A 25,922-nucleotide genomic window follows, 5' to 3' on the forward strand; every position below is an offset into this window, starting at 1 on the left:
TTGCAGTCCAAATTCAAAATATTGGAGACGGTTTTTTTTCACCCGGCCCCTCCTCCTCAGACTTGACACACACGCAGGTTGCCAGATTAACGACACCAACAGAAACAAGTGCACATGACTATATACGCTGTGTTTTCCGCAGACTGGCAACCCGGGGTGCTGAAATACAATTGGGTAAACTGGCAGTGGTCGGGTTTCACAAACCATAACAAAGACAGACATTACGGGCCGGAATGCACATTTTCAAAGGAGAATAACTGACTGTAACATTGTTTTTCAGATAAACAAGTGTTAACTTAGCATGTTTCTTAAATATCTGCAAACATTTTTATTGTTATGCTATAGTAGAGTCAAAATCCTACATACAGCACCTTTAAGTGAAGTAATCTTAAGCCGAATACTCATTTGCAGGGAGTAAGAGGGCATTAAACGCTGCGTAGGGACCATGTCAGTCAGAACACAGTTCATGCATGGAGCTCTCTTCTTACGAGCTGGTGATTTGAATCAGGTGTGTTAAACAAGAGAGACGTAAAATATTCAGAGAGGGGGGTTGCCAAGACCAGGATTAAGAACCGTTGGTTTAGCATATTTGTAATATTTATTTAAATCACCCTATTTATTATAAGAATGAGTAAAAACACAAGAAAAGTAGTTTATTAAATATAAAGTAGGGTGCACACATTGTTAGTGATGGGCATTTTCAAAGCACTTCTTCGCGAAGCTTTGAAACTTTTGTGAATCATTTGTTTCGAAACAGTGGTTTGGAGCGCATGTCAAGTCACCTTTATTTATCAAATATGTATTATGTATCAAACTGCCAAAGTCATGTGATTTCATTAAACGAGGCTTTATTACGAAATTTCAATGGTTTGCCGTTCAATGGTTTCCCAGCAGTGAACCATTGAACCATTGAACCAGCATCTGTGGTTTTTACCTGATCTCTGATCAGTTTAATCAATTTGTAGATGTTTTTAATGAGACATTTGTGTAATTAAAGGGATGAGAAGTTAATAGTTAATAATTAATAGTCTCTTACTGGCCTTTATATAGAAGATGTCCATAAAATAAACAAAACAAGTCCTGCAAATTAATATAAAATATTTTATATGTCTTGCTGACATCTTATGCTTGCCTAAATTTTTAACTGCCTAATTTTTATACAGGTGCATCTCAACAAATTAGAATACTTCATAAGACCAATAAAAAAAAAAACATTTTTAGTGAATTGTTGGCCTTCTGGAAAGTATGCTCATTTACTGTATATGTACTCAATACTTGGTTGGGGCTCCTTTTGCTTTAATTACTGCCTCAATTCGGCGTGGTAAGGAGGTGATCAGTTTGTGGCACTGCTGAGGTGATATGGAAGCTCAGGTTTTTTTGACAGAGGCCTTCAGCTCATCTGCATTTTTTGGTCTCTTGTTTCTCATTTTCCTCTTGACAATACCCCATAGATTCTCTATGGGGTTCAGGTCTGGTAAGTTTGCTGGCCAGACAAGCACACCAACACCATGGTCATTTAACCAACTTTTGGTGCTTTTGGCAGTGTGGGCAGGTGCCAAATCCTGCTGGAAAATGAAATCAGCATCTTTAAAAAGCTGGTCAACAGAAGGAAGCATGAAGTGCTCCAAAATTTCTTGGTAAACGGGTGCAGTGACTTTGGTTTTCAAAAAACACAATGGACCAACAACAGCAGATGACATTGCACCCCAAATCATCACAGACTGTGGAAACTTAACACTGGACTTCAAGCAACTTGGGCTATGAACTTCTCCACCCTTCCTCCAGACTCTAGGACCTTGGTTTCCAAATGAAATACAAAACTTGCTCTCATCTGAAAAGAGGACTTTGGACCACTGGGCAACAGTCCAGTTCTTCTTCTCCTTAGCCCAGGTAAGACGCCTCTGACGTTGTCTGTGGTTCAGGAGTGGCTTAACAAGAGGGATACGACAACTGTAGCCAAATTCCTTGACACGTCTGTGTGTGGTGGCTCTGGATGCCTTGACCTCAGCCTCAGTCCATTCCTTGTGAAGTTCACCCAAATTCTTGAATTAATGTTGCTTGACAATCCTCATAAGGCTGAGGTTCTCTTGGTTGGTTGTGCATCTTTTTCTTCCACACTTTTTCCTTCCACTCAACTTTCTGTTAACATGCTTGGATACAGCACTCTGTGAACAGCCAGCTTCTTTGGCAATGAATGTTTGTGGCTTACCCTCCTTGTGAAGGCAATGCAAGGCAAGGCAAGTTTATTTATATAGCACATTTCATACACAGTGGTAATTCAAAGTGCTTTACATAAAAGGAAGTGAAATAGTCATTAAAAATAATAATAATAACAAGAAATTAAAAATAATAATAATCACAACAATAAAAACAAAGTGATTTAAAAATTGATTTAAAAATAATTTTAAACATTTAAGAATAGAAAGTGATTATACATAGTGCAATCAGTTCGGACGTAGCACAGTGCTCATTCAACAAATGCACAGCTAAACAGATGAGTTTTGAGTCTGGATTTAAAAGTGGCTAATGTTTTAGCACATCTGATCTCTTCTGGAAGCTGGTTCCAACTGCGGGTGGCATAATAGCTAAAAGCAGACTCCCCTTGTTTTGTGTGAACCCTTGGTATTTCTAACTGACTCTATCCTAATGATCTGAGTGGTCTGTTTGGTTTATATTCAGTGAGCATATCTCCAATGTATTTACGTCCAAGGCCATTTAGAGATTCATAAACGAGTAAAAGTACTTTAAAATCAATCCTAAATGTAACTGGAAGCCAGTGTAAGGACCTGAGGACTGGTGTAATATGCTCAAATTTTCTGGTTCTAGTCAGAATCCTGGCAGCAGCATTCTGGATGAGCTGCAGCTGTCTAATGGTCTTCTTTGGAAGGCCAGTGAGGAGACCATTACAATAATCCACCCTGCTGGTGATAAAGGCATGAACAAGTTTCTCCAAGTCTTGACTGGAAACAAAACATCCAATTCTTGCAATGTTTTTGAGATAATAGTATGCTGATTTAGTTACTGCTTTGACATGACTACTAAAACTAAGGTCTGTCTCCAGAAACACCCCAAGATTTTTGACTTGGTTTTTAGTTGATTGACCCCTAGAGTCAAGGTATGCATTCACCTTGAGAACTTCATCTTTGTTTCCAAATGCAATGACTTCAGTTCTCTCCTTGTTTAACTGAAGAAAGTTCTGGCACATCCAACAGTTTATTTCATCAATGCATTGACAGAGGGAGTCAACGGGGCTGTAGTCAAAGATAAGGCTAGGTAAATCTGCGAATCATCAGCATAGCTGTGATAGGCAATTTGGTTATTTCTCATTATTTGACTTAGTGGGAGCATATACAGGCTAAACAAGAGTGGTGCAAGAATTGAGCCTTGTGGGACTCCGCATGTCATGGACGTCCACTTAGACTTATGCTCTCCTATACTCGCATAATAACTTCTCCCTTCTAAGTATGACCTGAACCATTTGAGTACCATCCCAGAAAGCCCGACCCAGTTTTCCAGTCTCTCTAGAAGTATGTTATGATCAACAGTGTCAAACGCAGCACTAAGATCTAGTAGTACCAGAACTGATATTTTGCCTGAATCAGAATTGAAGCGAATATCATTTATTATCTTAATAAGCGCAGTCTCTGTGCTTTGATGTGCTTGGAAACCAGATTGAAAATTGTCCAGGTATCCATTTGAGTTCATGTAGTTGTTTAGCTGATTAAAAACGACCTTTTCAATAATCGTACCTATGAAAGGAAGATTTGATATTGGTCTATAGTTGTTCAACATCGTGTTATCAAGATTGCGCTTTTTCAGAAGGGGCTTAACAACTGCAGTTTTCAGGGAGTTTGGAAAAGTCCCAGAAAGAAGTGAAGCGTTCACCTCTTCTAAGAGATCTGCTTCTAAACAGTTAAGCACACTTTTGAAAAAAGATGTGGGAAGTGTGTCAAGATAGCATGTTGACGATGTAAGGTGCTGTACTATTTCTTTCAAAATGTTTCTATCAATTTCTCCAAAAACAGACATAGTCACTACTTTTTGAAATTGCGGTCGAATCTGTGTGACCTCTGCAAAAGTAGATATGCCAATCTCCTTTCTGATATTATTGATCTCAGAAAAGAAGCAAGCAAACGCATTGCATTTACTGTCGGAGAGCATTTCACTGGGAATCTGACTTGGGGGGGTTTGTCAGTCTCTCCACAGTAGCAAAAAGAGTGCGAGAGTTGTTTAAGTTACTGTTTATAAGGTTTGAGAAGAAGGTCTGTCTAGCTGTGGCTAGTTCCACATTGAAAGCATGAAGGCTGTCTTTATAGATGCTATAGTGAATTTCAAGTTTTGTCTTTCGCCACATCCGCTCAGCTTTTCTGCATTGTCTTTTCATACTCTGAACTGCTGTTGATTTTCTCCATGGTGATTTTTGTCTGCCATTCTTCTTGCAGACCCTTGCCGGAGCAATATCATCAATAACATTCTTAACTTTTGAGTTAAAAGAATCCAGGAGAAGATCAACAGAGTCTGCAGAAATGCTTGGTGTTAAAGATATAGCCTTCATAAATGGCGCAATAGTGTTCTCGTTAATGCATCTCTTTCTGACAGAGACAGATCTAGATTCAGTGGTAACAGAGATCAATATATCAAAGAAAATACAGAAGTGATCAGATAGTGCTACATCCTTAATAACAGTGAATGAAATGTTTAGACCTCTACTGATGATTAAATCTAGAGTGTGTCCACGATTGTGTGTGGGTCCATGCTCATGCTGGGTCAGATCAAAAGTGTTTAAAACAGTTATAATTTCTTTTGCAGTTTTGATTTCTGCATTATCTATGTGAATATTAAAATCCCCTGCAATAGTAAAACAGTTAAACTCATTGATAACAGTTCTGTGAACTCTTCAACAAAGGCTGGAGAGTATTTTGGAGGCCTGTAAATAATGATAAACAGAATGCGTGGAGCACCTTTCAGCACAATACCTAGGTATTCAAAGGACAAATACTGACGAAATGACACTTGCTTGCATTGATAAACATCTTTAAATAGAGCAGCTACACCTCCACCTCTCCTAACAGTCCTACAGACACTTGTAAAATTAAAGTTAGGAGGGGCTGTTTCATTTAGGACTGTTGCACTGCAGCTGTCTTCAAGCCATGTTTAATTTAGAAACATAAAATCCAGGTTGTTTGTGGTTATAAAATCATTGATCAGAAATGATTTATTTTTTAGGGACAGATGTTTAAAAATGCTAACTTAATGGAATTACATTTTGTCTCTACAGCAATCTCAGATTGACGCATTATAGGCCGCAGATTAGATGGGTCAGCCGTATGGCTTGAGAAGGCCTTAGACTTTCTATCACGTGATAAAACAGAAATATAGAAGGCTACAGGCACACTGGGTTCCCGCTTGTTCTGTGAACATTTGTGAATGTTGCTGCTAATATAGCGGGGACCCGACACATATCACTGAGAGCTGTTATCAGTTGTTTTTGGTTCACCTACAGCCGATGGAGGAGGGTTTGGGCCCTGGTGTTGTGGCAGCGGTCGGAGAGCTCTCACAGGAGGAAGAGGGAGAGCTGGGCCTGCTGTCTTTGGTGGTTGTGGGGCCCGCCGTTTTTTAGTTGATATCTGGGGGCTTGCAGCGAACGAGTGGGAGAGTTTGGTCCCAGCATACACCAGTTCCTCCATTTTCTGTGAGAAGCTTAGAAGTGGAGATTCTGGAGAGAGGAATAGTGTGCCTGGTGAGCGGGGCTCTGGCTCTGGTGTTTCCGGTGGCTGTGAAATGTCCTGGCTTCCCTGGCTGTTTTCCAGATAGTTGTCCTTGGGTGCTGAGTCTTGGAGCTGTTGTAGTACGTCACAGTCTGTATGTGAAGAGCTCGTTGGGCAGGGCTCCGCCGGGATAGTTTCCATGAGGAAAGTTTGTTTTGGCTGCGTGGTGTTATCAATGTCCTTGTGGTATGTGTCAACCACAAGATGACTCTGAGGCTGACAGGAAGTCCTGTGGTCACTCATATTCTGTCCAGGTGTGTGTGTGCCATTGAGGCCAAGTGGATTGGCACACACCACTGAAGAATGACAGAGGGAGAAATAGATATTGTCCTTTAGGACTCTTGCACCAAGTTTGTTTGGGTGGAAGCCATCCAGTTTAAACAGTTGTCTATGGCCACAGAAAATATTGAAGTTGTCGATGAAGTTGACTCCTTTTGTACTGCAGGTTCTTTGTAGCCATGTATTCAGCCCAAGCAGCCGTGAAAACATGTTAGTTCCCCTTGCTGGGAGTGGTCCACTGATGAACGACTGAACTTCAAGTCTTTGAAGTGTTTCAAAGAGTTCACTGAAATCCTTCTTAAGCAGTTCTGACTGCTCTTTCCGAATATCGTTCTTCCCCACATGGATGATGATTTGATTTGCAGTCTTGTGCTTCATCAGAATGTTCCGAAGTTCCTTGTTCACATCAGAGACGGTTGCTTGAGGAAAGCAGCATGTAGTTGTAGTCCTGCTACTGATGTTTCTGATAATAGAGTCGCCCACTATCAGAGTCCTGGGCTCGGCTGCACTCTGAGCTGAGTGCCGCTGTCTGCTCGACCATGAGCACCTGTTAGTAGCGATGTTAGCTGCTGGCTGATTCGATCCATGTTTTGTCACATTTGGGGATTCCTCACCCACATTCATTAATGCTTCAAATCAATTCTCAAGATGTATAGGGGGTTGTAGAATGCCAGTGTTTACAAGTCTTGTCATAGCCGTATCTGGGGTAGAGGATGCTACCGCAGCAATACGAGATACTCGTGACAATCTGATGTCTCGAGTGCCTTTGGGTCTCGCTCCCTGTTTGTGCCATCGATTAGTCTGTCGATCAGCTTGTTCCTCTACACTTTGTATAAACTGTTGAGATTCACTAGATTCACAGGACTCACCGGCTGTATGCTGAGGGGGTCCGTGATGACAATCTGCTGTGTGTTCCACCTGTTTTGGAGGTCCAGCAAGTAACTTTGTTTCAAGAACCGCAATCCTTTGTAGAAGTCTGTGGCAGTTCATGCAGCAAGTAGATTCCACAAGGGGCATTTTCTTTCCCGTCTGTTTGAATGTAGGCAGCTGTGTTTTCCCGTCTCCGGAATGTAAACTGCTGGCAGTGGGAGGCAAAGAGTCTTCTTTTTCTAAAAACTGTATTGTTTGAGCACTGTGCTGATATGCTGAAGTTAAAATCTTAGAGAAATCTGAGAAAAGTACATAAATAGGGAGCGAAGCGCAGAGCAATAAGCAGGAGCGTCCGAACAGTAGCGAAGCCGGAAGCAGAATCAATGATTGTCTTCTGGACAACTGTCAGATCAGCAGTCTTCCCCATGATTGTGTAGCCTAGTGAACCAAACTGAGAGACCATTTTGAAGGCTCAGGAAACCTTTGCTGTTGTTTTGAGTTGATTAGCTGATTGGCATGTCACCATATTCTAATTTGTTGAGATAGTGAATTGGTGGGTTTTAGTTAAATGTGAGCCGAAATCATCACATTAACTCCGCCCGTGCTCTGCTTCTGGTGGCTGAGGCAACGCATGTTTTAAAAAAAAAAAGTCAACTTCTTTCCTACTCACACTTTTCTCATCCTAATTTTACAAACTGCAAGTTACAAGTCAAGTCAAGTCACCTTTATTTATATAGCGCTTACAGATTGTGTCAAAGAACTTAACAGTATGAAATTGGAAGATAGTGTCAGTAATGTATAATGATAAGATTAAACACTCAATTTTCAGTTAAAGGCATTTCATTATTGAATTCAGAGATGTCATTGTCTAGCTCAGTTTAGTTTAAATAGTATCTGTGCAATCAAATCGGCGATAATCGCTAGAAATTAAGTGTCCCCAACTGAGCAAGCCAGAGGCGACAGCGGCAAGGAACCAAAACTCCCTCTGTGACAGAATGGATAAAAAAAAACCTTGGGAGAAACCAGGCTCAGTCGGGGGGCCAGTTCTCCTCTGGCCAGACGAAACCTGCAGTTCAAAAGTTAATATTTCAATTTTTTATTTTGTTGCAATTTCTAACAATAATAGTATTACGTAGTTAGGTATTTTGTTATATTTTTAGTTATTTTGTTATATTTTTAGTTACAAAACACACGCATGCTAACTGACACTGATCTCTGGCGGGTGCGGTGTTCTCCGATCGACTCGGGTATTACACACAATGTTAAATAGACCAGGGACCCGAAGTAATGGATTGGGACCCGATCTGGCTGACCATTTAAAATATAGACCCGGGTCCGGTCTCGGGTCCTCCGTGAAGACCTCTAATCTGGACTGCAGGCAGGCCAATTCAGCACCCGGACTCTTCTACTACGAAGCCATGCTGTTGTAATAGCTGCAGTATGTGGTTTTGTATTGTCCTGCTGAAATACACAAGGTCTTCCCTGAAATAGACGTCATCTGGAGAGGAGCATATGTTGCTCTAAAACCTTTATATACATTTCAGCATTCATAGTGCCTTCCAAAACATGCAAGCTGCCCATACCGTATGCACTTATGCACCCCCATACCATGGGTGAGAGATGCTGACTTTTGAACTGAACGCTGATAGAACGCTGGAAAGTATCCCTCCTCTTTAGCCCGAAGGACACGGCGTCCATGATTTCCAACAAGAATGACAAATTTGGATTCGTCTGACCATAGAACAATTTTCCACTTTGAAACAGTCCATTTTAAATGAGCCTTGGCCCACAGGACATGACGGCGCTTCTGGACCATGTTCACATATGGCTTTCTGACACGGCGGATTGTGTTTACCGACACTGGTTTCTGGAAGTATTCCTGGGCCCATTTAGTAATGTCAGTGACAGAATCATGCCGATGAGTGATGCAGTGTCGTCTGAGGGCCTGAAGACCACAGGCATCCAACAAAGGTCTTCAGCCTTTTCCCTTATGCACAGAGATTTCTCCAGTTTATCTGAATCTTTTGATGATGTTATGCACTGTAGAAGATTTGCAAAGCCTTTGCAGTTTGACGTTGAGGAACGTTGTTTTAAATTATTCCACAATCTTTTTAAGCACTCTTTCACAGATTGGAGAGCCTCTGCCCATCTTTAGTTCTGAGAGACTCTGCCTCTCTAAGACAACCCTTTTATTGCTAATCATGTTATAGACCTGATGTCATTTAACTTAATTAGTTGCTAGATGTTCTCCCAGCTGAATCTTTTCAAAATGCCTTGCTTTTTCAGTCCTTTCTTGCCGCCGTGCCAACTTTTTTGAGACCTGTAGCAGGCATCAAATTTGAAATGAGCTCATTTAGTGGCTAAAACTGTAAAATTTCTGTGTTTAACCCTCTGGGGTCTGAGGGGGTTTTGGGGCCCTGGAGAAGTTTTGATATGCCCTGATATTTGTGCTTTTTTTCAGTTACATATAAACATTTATACTACAGGGCCGTTGAATGCTTGAATCTATTTGGCTGATGAACGTTCTAAGGTGTGCAATTATTTTCAGGGAAACGCACGGCGAACGTAGTTTCAGGCAGGTTTTGACCGCATTACATGACTATATTAGTAGTCAATATGGCATAGCTTGTGACAAAAATGATTTATGATATAATTGATTTATGGCTTTTCCCCTCCCCCACACGGCCCACCCACATAGCGACTACCCACGTCATGTTGACCCGTTAATGAGATCCAGATGTGAGGATTTGGAATGCGTGAAATTCCGAAGACATCCGGGGATGAGATATGTTGTTTGTACAAGTGTCCGTCCGGTGGTAAAACCATAAATGAGCTGTCGGGTAATGTTTTTGAAGATTTTATGCTCATCCGGTGGGGGTTTGCCCATCTGCGGACCACGTGTCCGGTTGCGTTCCAAGGCACGGGGTGTTATGGGCTCTCCCTCTATGGGAGATGTATGAAAAAGATATTGGATTTAAGGACAATAAACAAATAATAAATAAACCATTTTAACAGATTATACGAGCATATCACAATGTGCGTATTCACACATATACTCTGTTGCTTTTATAAGATATAATTAAATAACACTCCTAATAATGAATTGGAAATAAAACAAAGAAATAAAACCCTCTTACATTTTAACAAGAGAAAAATAATTTCTCCTTTTGCAAGGAACCCCATTCAATCTAAATTGTGTTTAGTTTAAGTTGGAAAAGTCCTCTCTCTCTCTCTCTCACACACACACACACACACGTGTACGTGTGCGCATTCAATCATCCCGAGTCTTATTTTCTTCTATTAAATGAAAATAAATAAATAAATAAATAATGCAATTACACGCAATATAAAACATTTACACTAGTTTTAGGTAACAAAGCATTTTGTAATGAGGAACCGGCGACATCGAAATAAGAAAAGGGAAAACAATATATATATTTTAACAGGCCAAACGATAAGGGCCATTGTGGACCCGATACGTCCAGACATGAAAAATTTCTGTTTTATTCACATTTATTTGTATATTTGTGCTTGTATCACAGAAAATTTAAGTTTCTACATTATATTTAGAACCTTTAATATTTATACTGTATCATCCCCTAAACCTACCCAGCACAGTACACTTTCTTCATTTATTTTTTTTTAAAATATTTTCATAAACATCATTTAGTATAATTTAATTAAAAAATAATAATAATAAATTATTAAAAACTCACTTTGCATTGGTCATGACCACCCTCACCCCCAGACTTACTTACTTTGACTCCGACCTCCAAAGCTGCACTGGGCATCTCGGCGTGCAGCCAGATACCTCTCAGCAAGCTTGGCTGCTTCTTCTGCTGTGGCTGGATAATGCTCCTTGATCCACACTGCAATGTCAGGGCTTATCATTCTCATAAATTGCTCCAAGAAAATGAGGGGAGGTGGGGAAGGGGGTCTCATCTGATAGAATCTCTGAAGAGCGAAACCTTTGCTGGTAGATCTCTGCATTAATCTCATATTTTATAAGTATGGTCTCTTTGACTTTATCATAGTCCTCAACATCAGTCCATGGCCACATAGGCACTGCATGCCTTTCCTGTTAACAGGGGAACCAGTCTTATTGCCCAATTGGCTTTAGGCCATCTGCATGCGGTAGCCATCCTCTCAAAAGTTGTCAGGAACTGCTCAATGTTGTCATCTCTTGTCAAGGGATGTAATCTCGGCTTGATATTTCCTTCTGATGTAACTTCTCCTGTTGGTACTGGGTGTAGCATTTGGACCAATCAGACACACAATTTTGCATTTGATTTAACAAATCAATTAGTTATTAGATTAACGAATAGTCACAGACCCCTCACCCAATACACATACCCAGTGCCAGTTGGACTGTCAAGGACTTCAGGCCCCCAGTCCCATGGCAACCCATCAGATAACACTAGTTTTATTGCTCAAAGGAATGCAAATGCAGAGCATTTCACTACCTCTTTCCTATAGGAAAGGCATTATGCCATAAAATGGACTCTTCTCTAATTAATTCATAGAAAAACCTTTCTTTGAATGAACACACATATCATTCAGGTCACTGTGTATATTATTACTGTTCTTGTATGTTTTTGTGTATTATATACTGTTTTATGCATGCTTATGATAGATCACTAGTTAATATCACTCTATCTGTAACCTGTCTGGTCTCTATCAATTCGTCTTTGGATGATCTAATTGAGAGTGAATATTACATGTTGATACCTATGCAACATATTAATGTCCTAAGAATCTTTAATAGTTTGTATACCAACTTCCAATCCAACCCCTTTGCAAATTACCATGCTCTCAGACAAAGGGTCATAAAAGTTTGGAAATCCCCCAGTATTTCCAAACTCCCGCTTGGAAATTAAGCCTCTCTCATTGCTCAAGCCCATCCTGAGAGGTGTGACTCTTTGCAGACATTAAAGGGCTCATGCACAGTTCCGCTCTCTTCTGAAAAAGCTCTTCTGCTAAATCTCTGGACTGCTGCCCGTGTGGAGAACCTGAGCCGGTACCGGCGTGCCCGGTGGGCTCCAACATATCTCAGTCTGCGGTTCTGTTAGATCCTAAAAGGATGTGAGCTAGAACTCTTCGGGACACTTAGGTTTTGTGCCAGGCCTTGCGGCCTTGACTTTCCATTCAACCAAAGCTCTTCGGACCTCAGAACCAGAATAACATCTTGTGGAATTCATCACTCTTCAACCCGGAAAAACGTGATCGCGAGTCCAAAACCTAGAAACCATTAAGACTTTCATCTGAGACTGCCGTTATAAACGGCGCTGATGGTTTTACTCAGGTGGTTAACTGACTCTTTCCATAACTGCATTCTGTTTTCTCTAATGGCTTCATTCATCCAATTTAGCTCCCCTTTTGTATATACGCGAAGAGTGTATGTTTGTTTGTTTAGATTAGTTATGTGTGTTAGCGCTTAGTTAATAAAAGCTGTGTGCACAAATTACATGAGTTTCCGGTTCTGCCTTCCAAATTAATGTCCCTTTACGATTTTCGATCCTTACTACATGCTCTAATGCATTAATACTTAGGAAAGTATTTTCTGTGGCCACGGAAATATCCTTTCTTAGAGTTGATATGAACTTACACTGAATGGTCGCTGGACGAACAGATCTGTTGATGGCAATTTAATTCTGCTACAGTTATTACTGTCAGCCGATATAAATAACTGTAATTAATCATAATTAATTGTAATTATTTATATACAATTCCCATTTAAGCTAATTAACTACATGGGCTTACAGTTGTAGAGGTTGTCAGACTTCCCTGTCGGTCTCCTCCAGCCTGGATCTCAAAGACCTTGTGCTGAATTTGCTGGAATTGGTGCTGCATACTCTGCAAATGCTGGTCTTGCTTCACCGTTACTTGTTCATTCTATTGTCATGGGCTGCTTGTGACTGCTGGAGTACTTTAATCAAGCCGGCCAGTTCTGACACCTTTCCCTCTGTTGAGCCCACAGCAAGAGTAGATGTTATGATGTCAACCCACACTCTCATCAACTGTTCCTGGAAACTCAGTAGTACTGGCTGCCTCCTGACTTAACCCTGGCTATTCTTCTGGCATTGCACCTCGGTCTTGTCTGGTTTTGGGTGGCATTATGATCCCACTTCAGACATCACTTGTCACAGTTCAGCTAGGGCAGTGGTTCTCAATTCCAGCCCTTGCGCTCCTCCACTCTGCATATTTTGCATGTCTCTCTTAGTTGGCACACCTGATTCGGATAACCAGTTCGTTAGAAGTGAGCTCAGTGCATGAACTGTGTTCCGATTGACATGGTCCCTACACAGTGTTCATTACTTCCTACTCATTGAGCCCGGGAAATCTGTTGAAATTTGCTTCTTCAGAACATTCATTCACATATTTGTGCTACACCACTGCCTGCAGCGTATTCACACACAGACAAAACTTACTAGAGAAGTGTGAAATGTGACATAAATAAATACAATTTTAATTCACGTTTCGTACACTTTAATGACCTTTGAATGGAATATATACACTCCCTTCGAATTGGAATCATGGCAGAATATCCTGTAATGTCCACTTCGCAGGGCACTTGCATTCGAACAGAGCAAATGTCTGAAGCGATAAGAGATACACACAAAATGTGTCCTTAGTATTTAGAGTATTTTAGTAAAAGTATGTACGGTGGCTTCATCGCGGCTCTCACTCAATGTTGGGAGAGTTGAAGTTGGAACACCTATGATCTGACAACATCACTTTTGGATCCTCTAACTCCTCAGAGAGACCTTTAGGTAGTTCATACTGGACTAGCATACTCAAGAACTGGCCATATAAAAGTCAAGTATACTTGTACTAAAACATCACAAGGAAGACCCCTTTTTTGGCAACACAAAGATAGTAAATTCTAGGGAGTACTTTCGAAATCATGTGGGTGTCTCATGACAAATCAGTGGATATTTGAACTCCAAGCAATTTAAAGGTGGAAACTCTACTAATTGCATGTCCTGACATAACAGGAGAGGGAGGGTAGGGAATGTTGTCATCTCTCCTGGCACTAATTACCATATCCACAGTCTTAGCTGCATTCAACACCAATGTAAATTCCTGTCCCCATTCCGCTACAGAATCTAAGGCCTTCTGAGTGAGCCCAGGTAAGGATCCCATTAGAAACTCTGTGATTGTTAGATCATCTGCATATTTCACAGGAATTTCCGAAGGTGGCAGATATAAATCCAAGCTGTTTATGCAGATGGCAAAAAGCAGAAGGGAAAGAAGTCCCCCCTGAGGAACACATGCTGGAACTGAATAAAGGCCTCCTGTAGCGAATCAATGTTTTTATGTAAGAAAAATATTCATACTTAAAATGTTATACATACTTTTTTCTCACTTCTGCTGACTATCATATTTGCAAGCCGCAGTTACAATTTAGGTAATTTCGTAATTAGGTCTTTCATAGTTTAGAATATTCCCAAAATAATAATTAGTGGTTGGAAATGTTATGGCCATGATGACTAAATATTAGTAATATTTAGTTCATTTTAGAATAATTATTGCTGGATAATTATATGTTATTTAAATTTAAATAAACGTAATTAGAAATTAATTATTGTATGTATATGTACTCCTCCTTTAAGAGAGCCGGTGCTGAAAATGATGTGTTAGGAGTGCGACCCAAAAGGAGAAGGCTTTCACAGTGCATGAAACAAATTCTGTTGTGGACAGAAATTGATTAAATCCAGTATCTACATGACTAAATGTCATGATAAAAGAAGAAATCGTCCCTAGGTTATGTATATAACCATGTTTACCACTGTGTGGCATCCCCTCTTCTTTTTATAACAGTTTGCAAACGTCTGGGGACTGAGGAGACAAGTTGCTCAAGTTTAGGAATAGGAATGTTGTCCCATTTTTGTCTAATACAGGCTTCTAGTTGCTCAACTGTCTTAGGTCTTCTTTGTCGCATCTTCCTCTTTATGATGCGCCAAATGTTTTCTATGGGTGAAAGATCTGGACTGCAGGCTGGCCATTTCAGTACCCGGATCCTTCTACGCAGCCATGATGTTGTAATTGATGCAGTATGTGGTCTGGCATTGTCATGTTGGAAAATGCAAGGTCTTCCCTGAAAGAGACGACGTCTGGATGGGAGCATATGTTGTTCTAGAACTTGGATATACCTTTCAGCATTGATGGTGCCTTTCCAGATGTGTAAGCTGCTCATGCCACACGCACTCATGCAACCCCATACCATCAGAGATGCAGGCTTCTGAACTGAGCGCTGATAACAACTTGGGTTGTCCTTGTCCTCTTTAGTCCGGATGACATGGCGTCCCAGTTTTCCAAAAAAAACTTCAAATTTTGATTCGTCTGACCACAGAACAGTTTTCCACTTTGCCACAGTCCATTTTAAATGAGCCTTGGCCCAGAGAAAACGCCTGCGCTTCTGGATCATGTTTAGATATGGCTTCTTTTTTGACCTATAGAGTTTTAACCGGCAACGGCGAATGGCACGGTGGATTGTGTTCACCGACAATGTTTTCTGGAAGTATTCCTAAACCCATGTTGTGATTTCCATTACAGTAGCATTCCTGTATGTGATGCAGTGCCGTCTAAGGGCCCGAAGATCACGGGCATCCAGTATGGTTTTCCGGCCTTGACCCTTACACACAGAGATTGTTCCAGATTCTCTGAATCTTTGGATGATATTATGCACTGTAGATGATGATAACTTCAAACTCTTTGCAATTTTTCTCTGAGAAACTCCTTTCTGATATTGCTCCACTATTTTTCGCCGCAGCATTGGGGGAATTGGTGATCCTCTTCCCATCTTGACTTCTGAGAGACACTGCCACTCTGAGAGGCTCTTTTTATACCCAATCATGTTGCCAATTGACCTAATAAGTTGCAAATTGGTCCTCCAGCTGTTCCTTATATGTACATTTAACTTTTCCGGCCTCTTATTGCTACCTGTCCCAACTTTTTTGAATGTGTAGCTCTCATGAAATCCAAAATGAGCCGATATTTGGCATGATATTTCAAAATGTCTCACTTTCAACATTTGATATGTTATCTATATTCTATTGTGAATAAAATATAAGTTTATGAGATTTGTAAATTATTGCATTCCTTTTTTATTCACAATTTGTACAGTGTCCCAACTTTTTTGGAATCGGGTTTGTATAATGATAAGATTAAACACTCAATTTTCAGTTAAAGGCAATTCATTATTGAATTCAGAGATGTCATTGTCTAGCTCAGTTTAGTTTAAATAGTATCTGTGCAATCAAATCGACGATAATCGCTAGAAATTAAGTGTCCCCAACTGAGCAAGCCAGAGGCGACAGCGCCAAGGAATCAAAACTCCCTCTGTGAAAGAATGGAGAAAAAAACCTTGGGAGAAACCAGGCTCAGTCGGGGGGCCAGTTCTCCTCTGGCCAGACGAAACCCGCAGTTCAAAGGTTTATATTTCTATTTTTTATTTTGTTGCAATTTCTAACAATAATAGTATTATGCAGTTAGGTATTTTATTATATTTTTAGTTATTTTGTTATATTTTTAGTTCTATTGTATTTTAATCAAGGTCTTCACTGGGGATATGTCTCTGGGGCTCATCTGGGTGTCCTGGTCTCCGCTGACAATCAGGGCTGTAGACATCATCTCTTGGTGCCGATCCACCATCTGATCGGATACGGACTGAGAAACAGAATAAGAAAGAAACAGACAAATATTAGCGTAGATGCCATTCTACTTATGATGTAACGAGTACATTGTGTGTTATGGGGAGTGTTCCCGGTTCCGGTTGATCCAACTAATGCAGCCTAACAATCCTTTAACGGATTTGAATAATTGAAGCGTATTATTGTGTTATGTGTATCCTGACACGTGTTGTTTAACACCAATAGAGTTTAGAATGTCTAAAAATGCTGATCCCAACTAATCTTTTTCATTATCAACATGGATATTAAAATCACCAACAATTAGGACTTTATCTGCAGTCAGCACTAACTCCGATAGAAAATTCTTTAATAAAGTGTGTATGGTGCCCTGGTGGCCTGTATACAGTAGTCAGTACAAACATCACAGGGGACTTATCATTAATACTTGTTTCTTTAGATAACGTTATACGTTATACTTGAAACCCGACCTCTGAGAGATACTGAAAATATTGCTATAAATTGTAGCAACACCTCCCCCTTTACCTTTTGGACGCGGTTCATGTTTGTAACAGTAATCTTGGGGTGTAGACTCGTTTAAAGTAATGTAATCATCTGGTTTTAGCCACTCAAAAAGTGCTTTTGAAGAAAGGGATCTAATATTCAATAAGCCAAGCTTTATCATGTGTTTATCTGTATTATATAGTTTTTTTATTTGTTGAACATCAATTAAATTGTTACTATTACTTTGGTTTGGATGTTTTCTGTATTTTCTAGTTCGGGGAACAGACACAGTCTCTATAGTGTGATATCTAGGTGAAAAAGTTTCTATGTGCTGAGAGTTAACTGACTTCTGTGACGTGAGGCGGCTAGCAGACGATCGGTTTAGCCAATCTGTCTGCTTCCTGACCCGGGCCCCAGTTAGTCAAGTACGAACTCTAAGACTATGTGCCATATTTCTAGAGAGAAGAGCGGCACCACCCCAAGAGGGATGAACACCATTTCTTTTGGGGTCTGCCCCAAAAATTCTTCCAATTGTCTATAAAGCCTATGTTATTTTGCGGGCACCACTTAGACATCCAGCCATTGAGTGACAACAGTCTGCTATGAATCTCATCGCCACGATAAGCAGGGAGCAGACCAGAGCATATTACAGTGTCTGACATCGTACTTGAAAGCTCACACACCTCTTTAACATTATTTTTAGTGATCTCCGACTGGCGAAGTCGAACATCATTAGCGCCGACGTGGATAACAATCTTGTTGAATTTACGTTTAGCATTAGTCAGCACTTTTAAATTTGCCAAGATGTCAGGCGCTCTGGCTCCTGGTAAACAATGGACTATGGTGGCTGGTGTCTCTATTTTCACGTTCCATACAATAGAATCGCCAATAACTAGAGCACTTTCATCAGGTTTCTCAGTGGGTGCATCACTGAGTGGGGAGAACCTGTTTGATGTTTTGATCGGAACGGAAGAGTGGTGTTTTGACCCGCGACTAGCCTGCCTCACAGTCACCCAGTTGCCCTGCTGCACGGGCTCAACCGAAACCGAACAATGTACAGGACTCCCTGAGCTAGTCACATCCAAAGCAGTATCTACAGCTTCACATTCTTACTATCCTCAACTAAAGTTTGGTTGCGTGTCTCTAGTTCTAAAACCTTCTCTGTCAGCCTAACTATTTCCCTGCATTTATCACATGTGAGTCCCTCGCTGCTGACAGAGACAGATAAACTGTACATGTGGCAAACAGTGCAAACAACAATAGCAGGAGAAGAAGCGTGGCCCTGCAGGATATTTGTGCTGCGGTGGGCTGGTCCTCTCCGCACACATTTGTCCACTTCTATAACCTGGACCTGGCATCTACCCCAGGGTCCCAAGTCCTCTCGTCGTGATGTGCTCGTGAGATACACACACAGGCAGGGACTTGATAGTATGGCACAGTGGGTTCCCAAAGCGTTTCTCGACACAGCTCGAGTTCCTGAAGGGGAACTAAATAGTTTGAGTTAACAGAAAAATAAATGAAGCAAAATAAATTAACCACGGAAATTGCAAGGCACACAAACACTGTGAAAAATTTTAGACAAAGGTGGTGCACTTGCATTTTTTCCTTGAAACTCAATCATTTAATGTGGGAATGCTTGAATCATTTAAAATAAAATCTCTCTCACACACTTTGACAAGACATCATTTGGAAACTCTTAACATTCGCCATGCATCACATGATCTTTAAAACACAGTGGAATGTTATTAAAAGAGAGCAATGCTTTGCAAGTCTAAAGCATTTCAGTAATGAAGATTAAGTCATGAATAAAAATAAAATTAAAATTAAAATATAAAATATATAAATATGTGAATACAAATGCACATAGATGTAGCATTTGGACCAATCAGACACATATTTAGTCATTATATTTAATGAATAATCCAGGAAACCCTCTCATTCAGCAAACAAACTGTGAGGGTCTATGGACCCTTCTCCTGAAAGAGCACCCTTAGACCCATAAGACTGTTTTATTGCTCAAAAGTATACGAGATGCGAAGTGCAGTAAGAACAGACCCTTCTGAAACCCACGCATTGCCCATTAAAAACAGAACTTTCCTCCTTTTCATTTATAGACAAACCTTTCTACGAATAAACATGCATCCCAGGACATTGTGTGCATGTTGTCTTGTATGGTGTCTCTTGCATTGTATTTTGTTGTATGCATGCTTTATGAGTGAAGTACTAGTTAATGTAACCCCACCTATATCGTGTCTCCTACCAAATTAATGCTCATTTGATGACGGATACTTTGGTGTACACCAACTCCTCATAGAATTCCATGTGTGTTTCCGTAACCCCCCCTTTCAGCCTTTCTCATTGGTCAAGCCCATCCTGAAAGGTGTGACTCTTCCCTGACTTTAAAGGGCTCACCCACAGGTCCCTCCCTCTCTTCTGCCAAATCTTCCGATTGCTGCCCGTCTGGAGTGACTCGCGGAGGGCTTGAGCTGGTGCGGGCGTACCTGGCAGGCCCAACATATAGAGCCGTGTGCGATCTCCCTAGCCTGGGGAGATGGCTCTTGACCACAAGGAGTCAGACTAATACCACTGGAGTTCATCTTCACTCAACCCTGGAATGCCCCATCATGGAAATGCCCTCGCTCAGGCATTTCTCTCTCCCCGCTCCCGGCAGTCTCTGCATTTTCATCTCTGGATTGCGGCCCACAGGGCCAGCAGGCCCCATTTTACACCCAGCCATGTGCTTACTTGGGAGAGAGGACTCTCTCAACCCCAACAGAGTCAAGAACAACCTCGGAGTTTCAAGAAATTGCAACTTCGGCCATCGAATGGAACCATCCAGATCCTCTTCAGAGGCTTCACGAGACTCTCGTTCCACAGCTCAAATGCAAGTATCGTTCCTTTCACCACACAGAGGTTTGTTGTAAGCTATCGTATACTGTGCTTTGAATTAGAGACTGATGGCTCTTTCAGATGGTCAACTCAGCCTCATTTCCCCTTTTTCTGTCCGGTTTCTTAATTACCCTTCCCATGTACCATGTATGTGTGATTTGTGTGTGTGTGTGTTTGTGTGTCTATGTATGTATATGAGTATGTATATGTATATGTATGTATATGAGCATGTATATATATATATATATATATATATATATATATATATATAAAATATGTGTTTGTTTAGACTAGTCATATGATCGTGATTTAGTTAATAAAACTTTGTGCACAATACATCTGAGTATTTGTTTCTGATTCCTGCTTGCAACAAAGTCAATTTAACGATTTTGCTCTGAGTAGTACTGTACCTTAAAGTACTGTTTTGGCCAATAAAATTACAGTAACATGTGATGTGTCCCAATTTTGATTACTATTTTTCCTACATAATATTTTAGAATGTGTCTTAACAATAAAACATGGGCTAATAAATGAAACATAAGCAGAATAAATTTGCATAAAAATACTTTCATGAATGTTTTACAGTTATTTTGTTTTCATTTTGTTTCATGAATAAGATCCATGCTAGGCTACATAGTAAGCCAAAGGTCTGCAATCGTTTGTGTTTATTCTTTTATTTAAATTTTTTCCCCCCAGTTTTAAGCTAATGGACTTAGCTAAATGCTAATGCAAACCATATGTAACAAATGACCTTACCAAAGTACATATTTTAATTGAAGTGTACAATTAATTTTCTATGCAGTAAGGGACCCTTTGTAAGTGCACTAACGCAGGTGACCAAGTTCACTACTCAGAAACAATCCCACAGTGCAGTGATTGTCAACTTTTTTGACTTCAAAGTCCCCCATTGTCCACAACAAAATCCTGACACTTCTACTTTCTGCAAATTAAATCTCTGAATTCCGGTCTTAATAGCTGAATATTCCAGATAAAATAATTAAGATTATTAAAAATATATATATTAATAACTAAAGGGGAAAAAATTAAAACATTTTCATTACAAAAATGCCCATGGAGTTTTACAATTTTATTATTTTTCAAGGTTTTTCCAGGTGAATAAATAACACATTTTTAAGAGGGAGATTTAAAAATAAGTTTTTGTTGTTTTAGCTTATGTTATTGCTTGTATACACCCTTTGTATGGCTAACATTGTTTGCCTGACGAAGGTCTCTGGACCGAAACGTTGTTTTTTTTTTAATTATTATTAAATAAAGGGAATAACAGTGTGCAGATCTTTTTTCCACTTTTTCAAAATTAATTAACTCCAAAGCTCAGCAATTAAGTGAATCACAATAAAAACAAAACATATACAGTATACAGTATATATATATATATATTTCTGTAAAGTGTCTTTCTGTAAGGTGGGGGCAGTATGGGAATCAAACAGTCAAATATGCAAATGTAATACTAGACTAGAACTAAAGAGTGCATAACCAAACCTCGAGAACCTAGTCTGCAGCACTTGTCTCTGACTGCTGTGACTATCAGATCTGTTGCAATGTTGCTATCTTCCCACAGAATAACATAGTGTAGAGTGCCACTGGTGCTAAATACATATTCTCATCGATTGTTTCATGAGGTCCTCATTGTATGTTTTTATTTGGTTTTTACAGTTGAGAAGAGTTGTAAGCACAATGGAAAGACTTACAAGGTAAAGGAAATAGTTCACATATTTACTCACAATGGGAGTTTTGTTTGTTTTGTATAGCTATAGAGGCCCCTTTAAAAGACCTTGCTGTAACTAAGTTTAGCACAAAATACATTGAACATTATAAAGCAGAATTTCCTGATAAGGCCGAAATGAGCTTGAATTACTCTGCCATTTTTGATCGTACAGATAAGAGCAATACACTATTCGAATCTGTAAGGGGTCTACTTTTATTTGTATACACTCATAATAACAACTAAACTTTGTGCTTTTGAAGAATAAAGAGAACAAACAGGGTGCGTTCTCGGTCTTCACTCTCTCCGCAAACTGCTTTTTGAAACACGTCACTAAAATGAACTGTAACTCAGAAAATACTTCACACAGAGACATGAGAAATATATCTAGAAAGCTTGACATGTCTACTGTTAAATGAAGTAAGTCTTACCGAAAACAAATATTCTGTAATAAAGTAATCCGTATGAAACCAACGGCAGGTCCAGTTTTTCCGTCTGGTCTCATTATCTCTAATTAGGTCACGCCTATGCGCTGCTCGCGCTATTGTTATTACAAATCTCCACATGAGACACGCGGCATGTAAACGCCCACACCACCGTAAACAAAGCAGCATCGCGTTCATCTCAGATACTTTTCAGTTTTGGAAGAACACGCTGTGAGGAATAAGCCTTGTATTTACCTCAGAAACGCGCTGAGAGGAAAACGCTTTGTTTACCTCACAAACAGAATGCGAGCGCAGCTGGAGCCGGCGGAGGAGGAGATCTTTTATACCGAGTAAGTAATGTTTCTTATTGGCATTCGATAATGTGTTGTTGTGACAAAGTTGAACGCATTTACTAGTTGAATTTTTCCCAAACTATAACTCCAGAATAAAATGTGTGAAATCGAGTGCAACATTTTGAAATATGATAGGCAACCTTTCATTGCCTTTCATTCAAGTTATTTTATGTGATAGTTATATGTATACACATTTCTTTTTTCCTCACATTCTTTCTTGTAGCAATTCCCTCTCAGTCACACACCTGACTCAATGGCTCATTATGGAGCTCATGGTGTGAGTCACAGCATTATCCAGGATAGTTCATGCCCTCTCGCATAGACCCTTTCTACTCAAAAAGTGACTTAGAAAATTTAAATAAATATATTGTTTTCTCTGAATGAGTGAGTTAGATTATTTTCCGATCATTTTGAAGCAAATATTCTAGGCCAGTGGTTTTCAAACTTTTCAGAGCGACCCTATTTTTTTATTTTTAAATTTCCATGAACCATATATATATATATATATATATATATATATATATATATATATATATATATATATATAAGGAAGGAAGGAAGGAAAGACAACTGCACTACAGACCGGTCTCGAGTCCGACCGTAGAGCTCCGGAAGGATGCTCTGTTCCAAAATCAAATCACTGTCGGTGCTTCTGAAATTAGTGAGGGTGCTTGCCTTCATGCACATCTATTCTGACATATCATGTTTTGTCCAGTCCATAGTTATGATAATCACAATGTCATTGCAATTTCGAGAGAATATGCGGATGTCAGTTCTGAACGTTTGTTGCAAGTACAACACATTGGTCCTCTTAGCAGCATGAAAAATGAAAGAGTAGTAGGCTATATACAGCAAAGAAAGCGAGCAAAGTGTGCTTCCTTAAAAAGTTGTCACTCATTTCACTTTATCGCGATCTCTAATTCCACTACAATCAATCTGTCAACACAGCACAATTAATCTCTTATTTACATCACCTACACTTTGTTCATTATAATCAGAAGATTCACGTCACGAGCTTCCAGAACTCTGAACAAGAACACTCGCGTTCTGAGCGGTGAGTGGATTCTGACTCACTAAAGCTCCTCTGGTTGGCCATTGCATTATAGAAATCAACAGATATGTCTCTGATTTGCTACAATGTACAACGCTGCAAAAACAGAGCGCAAACACAAATACACATTTGATTCTGACCTGAGGCGGTTGCCGGTTACTTTCGTTTTGTTGTTTATGTTATTTAGTTGCTTCCTGAGTCTTGAACTTGGTTACATATGTTTGTTTTCCTTAAATCATCCTGGCGACCCATTTTTTAATTCTCGCAAATAAAAAAAAAACACTGTTCTAGGCTACAAGATCCAGTTCTCAAAAGTCTTGTGAACAAATGTTCTGTATGTGTTTTATGGCCTTATTTCAGTTACTTGAAAATTTTAGTTTTTTTCTAACCACTCATGAACGTTGTTTTCTCAAAAACACAATCACGTACATACATGCTGCTCACATATTATTGTAGCCCAGTTCGTGCTGAATACAGTGTTTTTAGACTTTAGCCATTAAAATGTTCATAAGCAACTGAAAAAAAGCACAAATGTCAGGGCATGTCAAAACTTCTCCGGGGCCCCAAAACACCCTCAGACCCCAGAGGGTTAAGCATGGATGGGGACAGACCCACAGAAAAACGATCCTGGAGGAACTCCATCACTGAGGCCACTGGGCAGTTAACTGGGTCCAACTGATGTTCTCTGCACCAGGAGTCGGAAATCCTCCATTTGAAGGAGTATAATTCCCTCGTGGTGGGAGCTCTAGAGTTTAAGATGGTCTATATGACCCCAGCTGAAATACCAGAGTTCAGGAACTAATTCCTATCAGGGGCCAGTCCCATAGCTTCCACAGCTCTGATACATAACCCCAAGCTTGCAAGAGAAAGACCCTCCTGGCTGGGATTTCACATGGAGAGCCCACTAGGATCACTGTGAGTGAGGTCTTAGAACCAGACTCGGGCTGGCCAGAGCAGGGCTACCAAGAGTAGACTGACCCCGTCCCAATCCTCTCTAGAACTCCCTGGAGCAAAGAAATCGGTGGAGCAGAGCTGGATGCGTGAAGGAAAACCATAACAGACAGTGGGTGGTCTCTCGAGATGCAAATAGATCCTACTACTCCTCCGTCTCAGGGCGGAGTCTCTATTCCTGGGACTTAGCCCCTGCCTAGACAGCCATCAATTCCAGGCAATGTATGTGCAGTGAGAGAACCCTACAGACAGACCCGAAGCGACCATCCATTATCACTCCGCAGCCTGAGAGATGCATCAGTTGTCACTATTTTGCAATGTCAAGCTACCCCCAACACAGGACCTTGAGACAGAAACCGCAGTTTTTATGGCCATGGTTTCATATTGCCAGGGAACGAAGGCATCTGCATGTAACCCTGATCATATGGAACAGGTTTACCCTCAGGGAGAGCCCCTTTGTCCTAAGCAACTACTGGCCTAGCTTAATCCCAGACACTGTTGCCAGGATGGACTCGATACGAGCAGAAGACAATTGTACCTACATCGTACTAGAGTCCCTCACAACATCCAGAAACATAGTCTTCTGCAGGAGAGACAAATTGCTTTTCTTGGTGTTGAGCCTCAATCCCAATCGCTTTATGTGGCCCAGGATGACATCTCAATGCCAAACCCCCATCTCTTGTGATTGGGTTAAAATTGCGACTGAGATTTTCTTCGCCAAGATTGACTGTACTTCTTATTACATCACTTGACTCTGCTCATGGTTGACTACAGTCCAAACCACCCTGTTGAACTTGGGTGGACGAGATCCAAATTGGATTCTGTAGCCACTTTCCACCGTACACAGAACTTAATGATATACATTGTGTAGAAGCGTCCATGCTTCTACATAATCTACCTGGGGGATCAGTCTCTTGAGACTGACTTCTAGTGCTTTGTAAATACTGGGTTCAGTGCTCTGAATTAGCTGACCGGCAGGGGAATCCCAATCTACAGATCCTATTTGAGAGAGCAAAATCTGCAGGGTTGCAGCAACTTTGGGCACTGTGATTTGCATTCGCTGGAAACCATTGCGTCATTGAAGAGGCTAGAAGGCAACAATGGGGCATCAAGGAGGAACAATTTATCCTCCTTCTTGATGCCTTTCCATAGCCACCAGTGCTGCCATGGAAAAAGACACGGGTCAAAAAGGTCTCCTTGTGGCCTGGAAAGACAGGTCTGTGGACCGATGGAGCTCTTTTATATTGTTGGATTCTGTAGCCACTAATTGTTGAATCAAGTGTATCAAATTCAGGATTTCAATCAAATTAAATCAAATAATTAAAAAACACAAAAGCACAGAATTATCTACAAGATATGAAAAAGATCAGTGCTCACCGAAGCTGCATTTTAATAAATTAAGAAATAAATAAAAAAAACTGCAATATTCTGAAATATTATACTGTATATATTTTTTTTATAAACTCTAAAATTATATTAT

General features: G+C 40.3%; 1 protein-coding gene and 1 pseudogene across 6 annotated transcripts in view; both read right to left on the reverse strand.

Moving 5' to 3' along the window:
* Positions 1-1,498: 1,498 nt before the first annotated feature.
* The window catches only part of LOC131539507 (uncharacterized), a 33,298-nt gene continuing 8,874 nt past the window's right edge, over positions 1,499-25,922 (reverse strand). For all 6 annotated transcript variants that reach the window (XM_058774126.1, XM_058774123.1, XM_058774124.1 and 3 more), the window contains one exon: positions 1,499-16,586. In XM_058774126.1, coding sequence (XP_058630109.1) covers positions 5,463-6,671 — 1,209 coding nt within the window. In that variant the 5' untranslated portion in view covers positions 6,672-16,586 and the 3' untranslated portion in view covers positions 1,499-5,462. The remainder of the gene's footprint in view (positions 16,587-25,922) is intronic.
* LOC131538518 (uncharacterized) lies at positions 16,353-19,772 on the reverse strand (annotated as a pseudogene).

Source organism: Onychostoma macrolepis, chromosome 04 (assembly GCF_012432095.1).
Source record: "Onychostoma macrolepis isolate SWU-2019 chromosome 04, ASM1243209v1, whole genome shotgun sequence".
Lineage (NCBI taxonomy): Eukaryota > Metazoa > Chordata > Actinopteri > Cypriniformes > Cyprinidae > Onychostoma > Onychostoma macrolepis.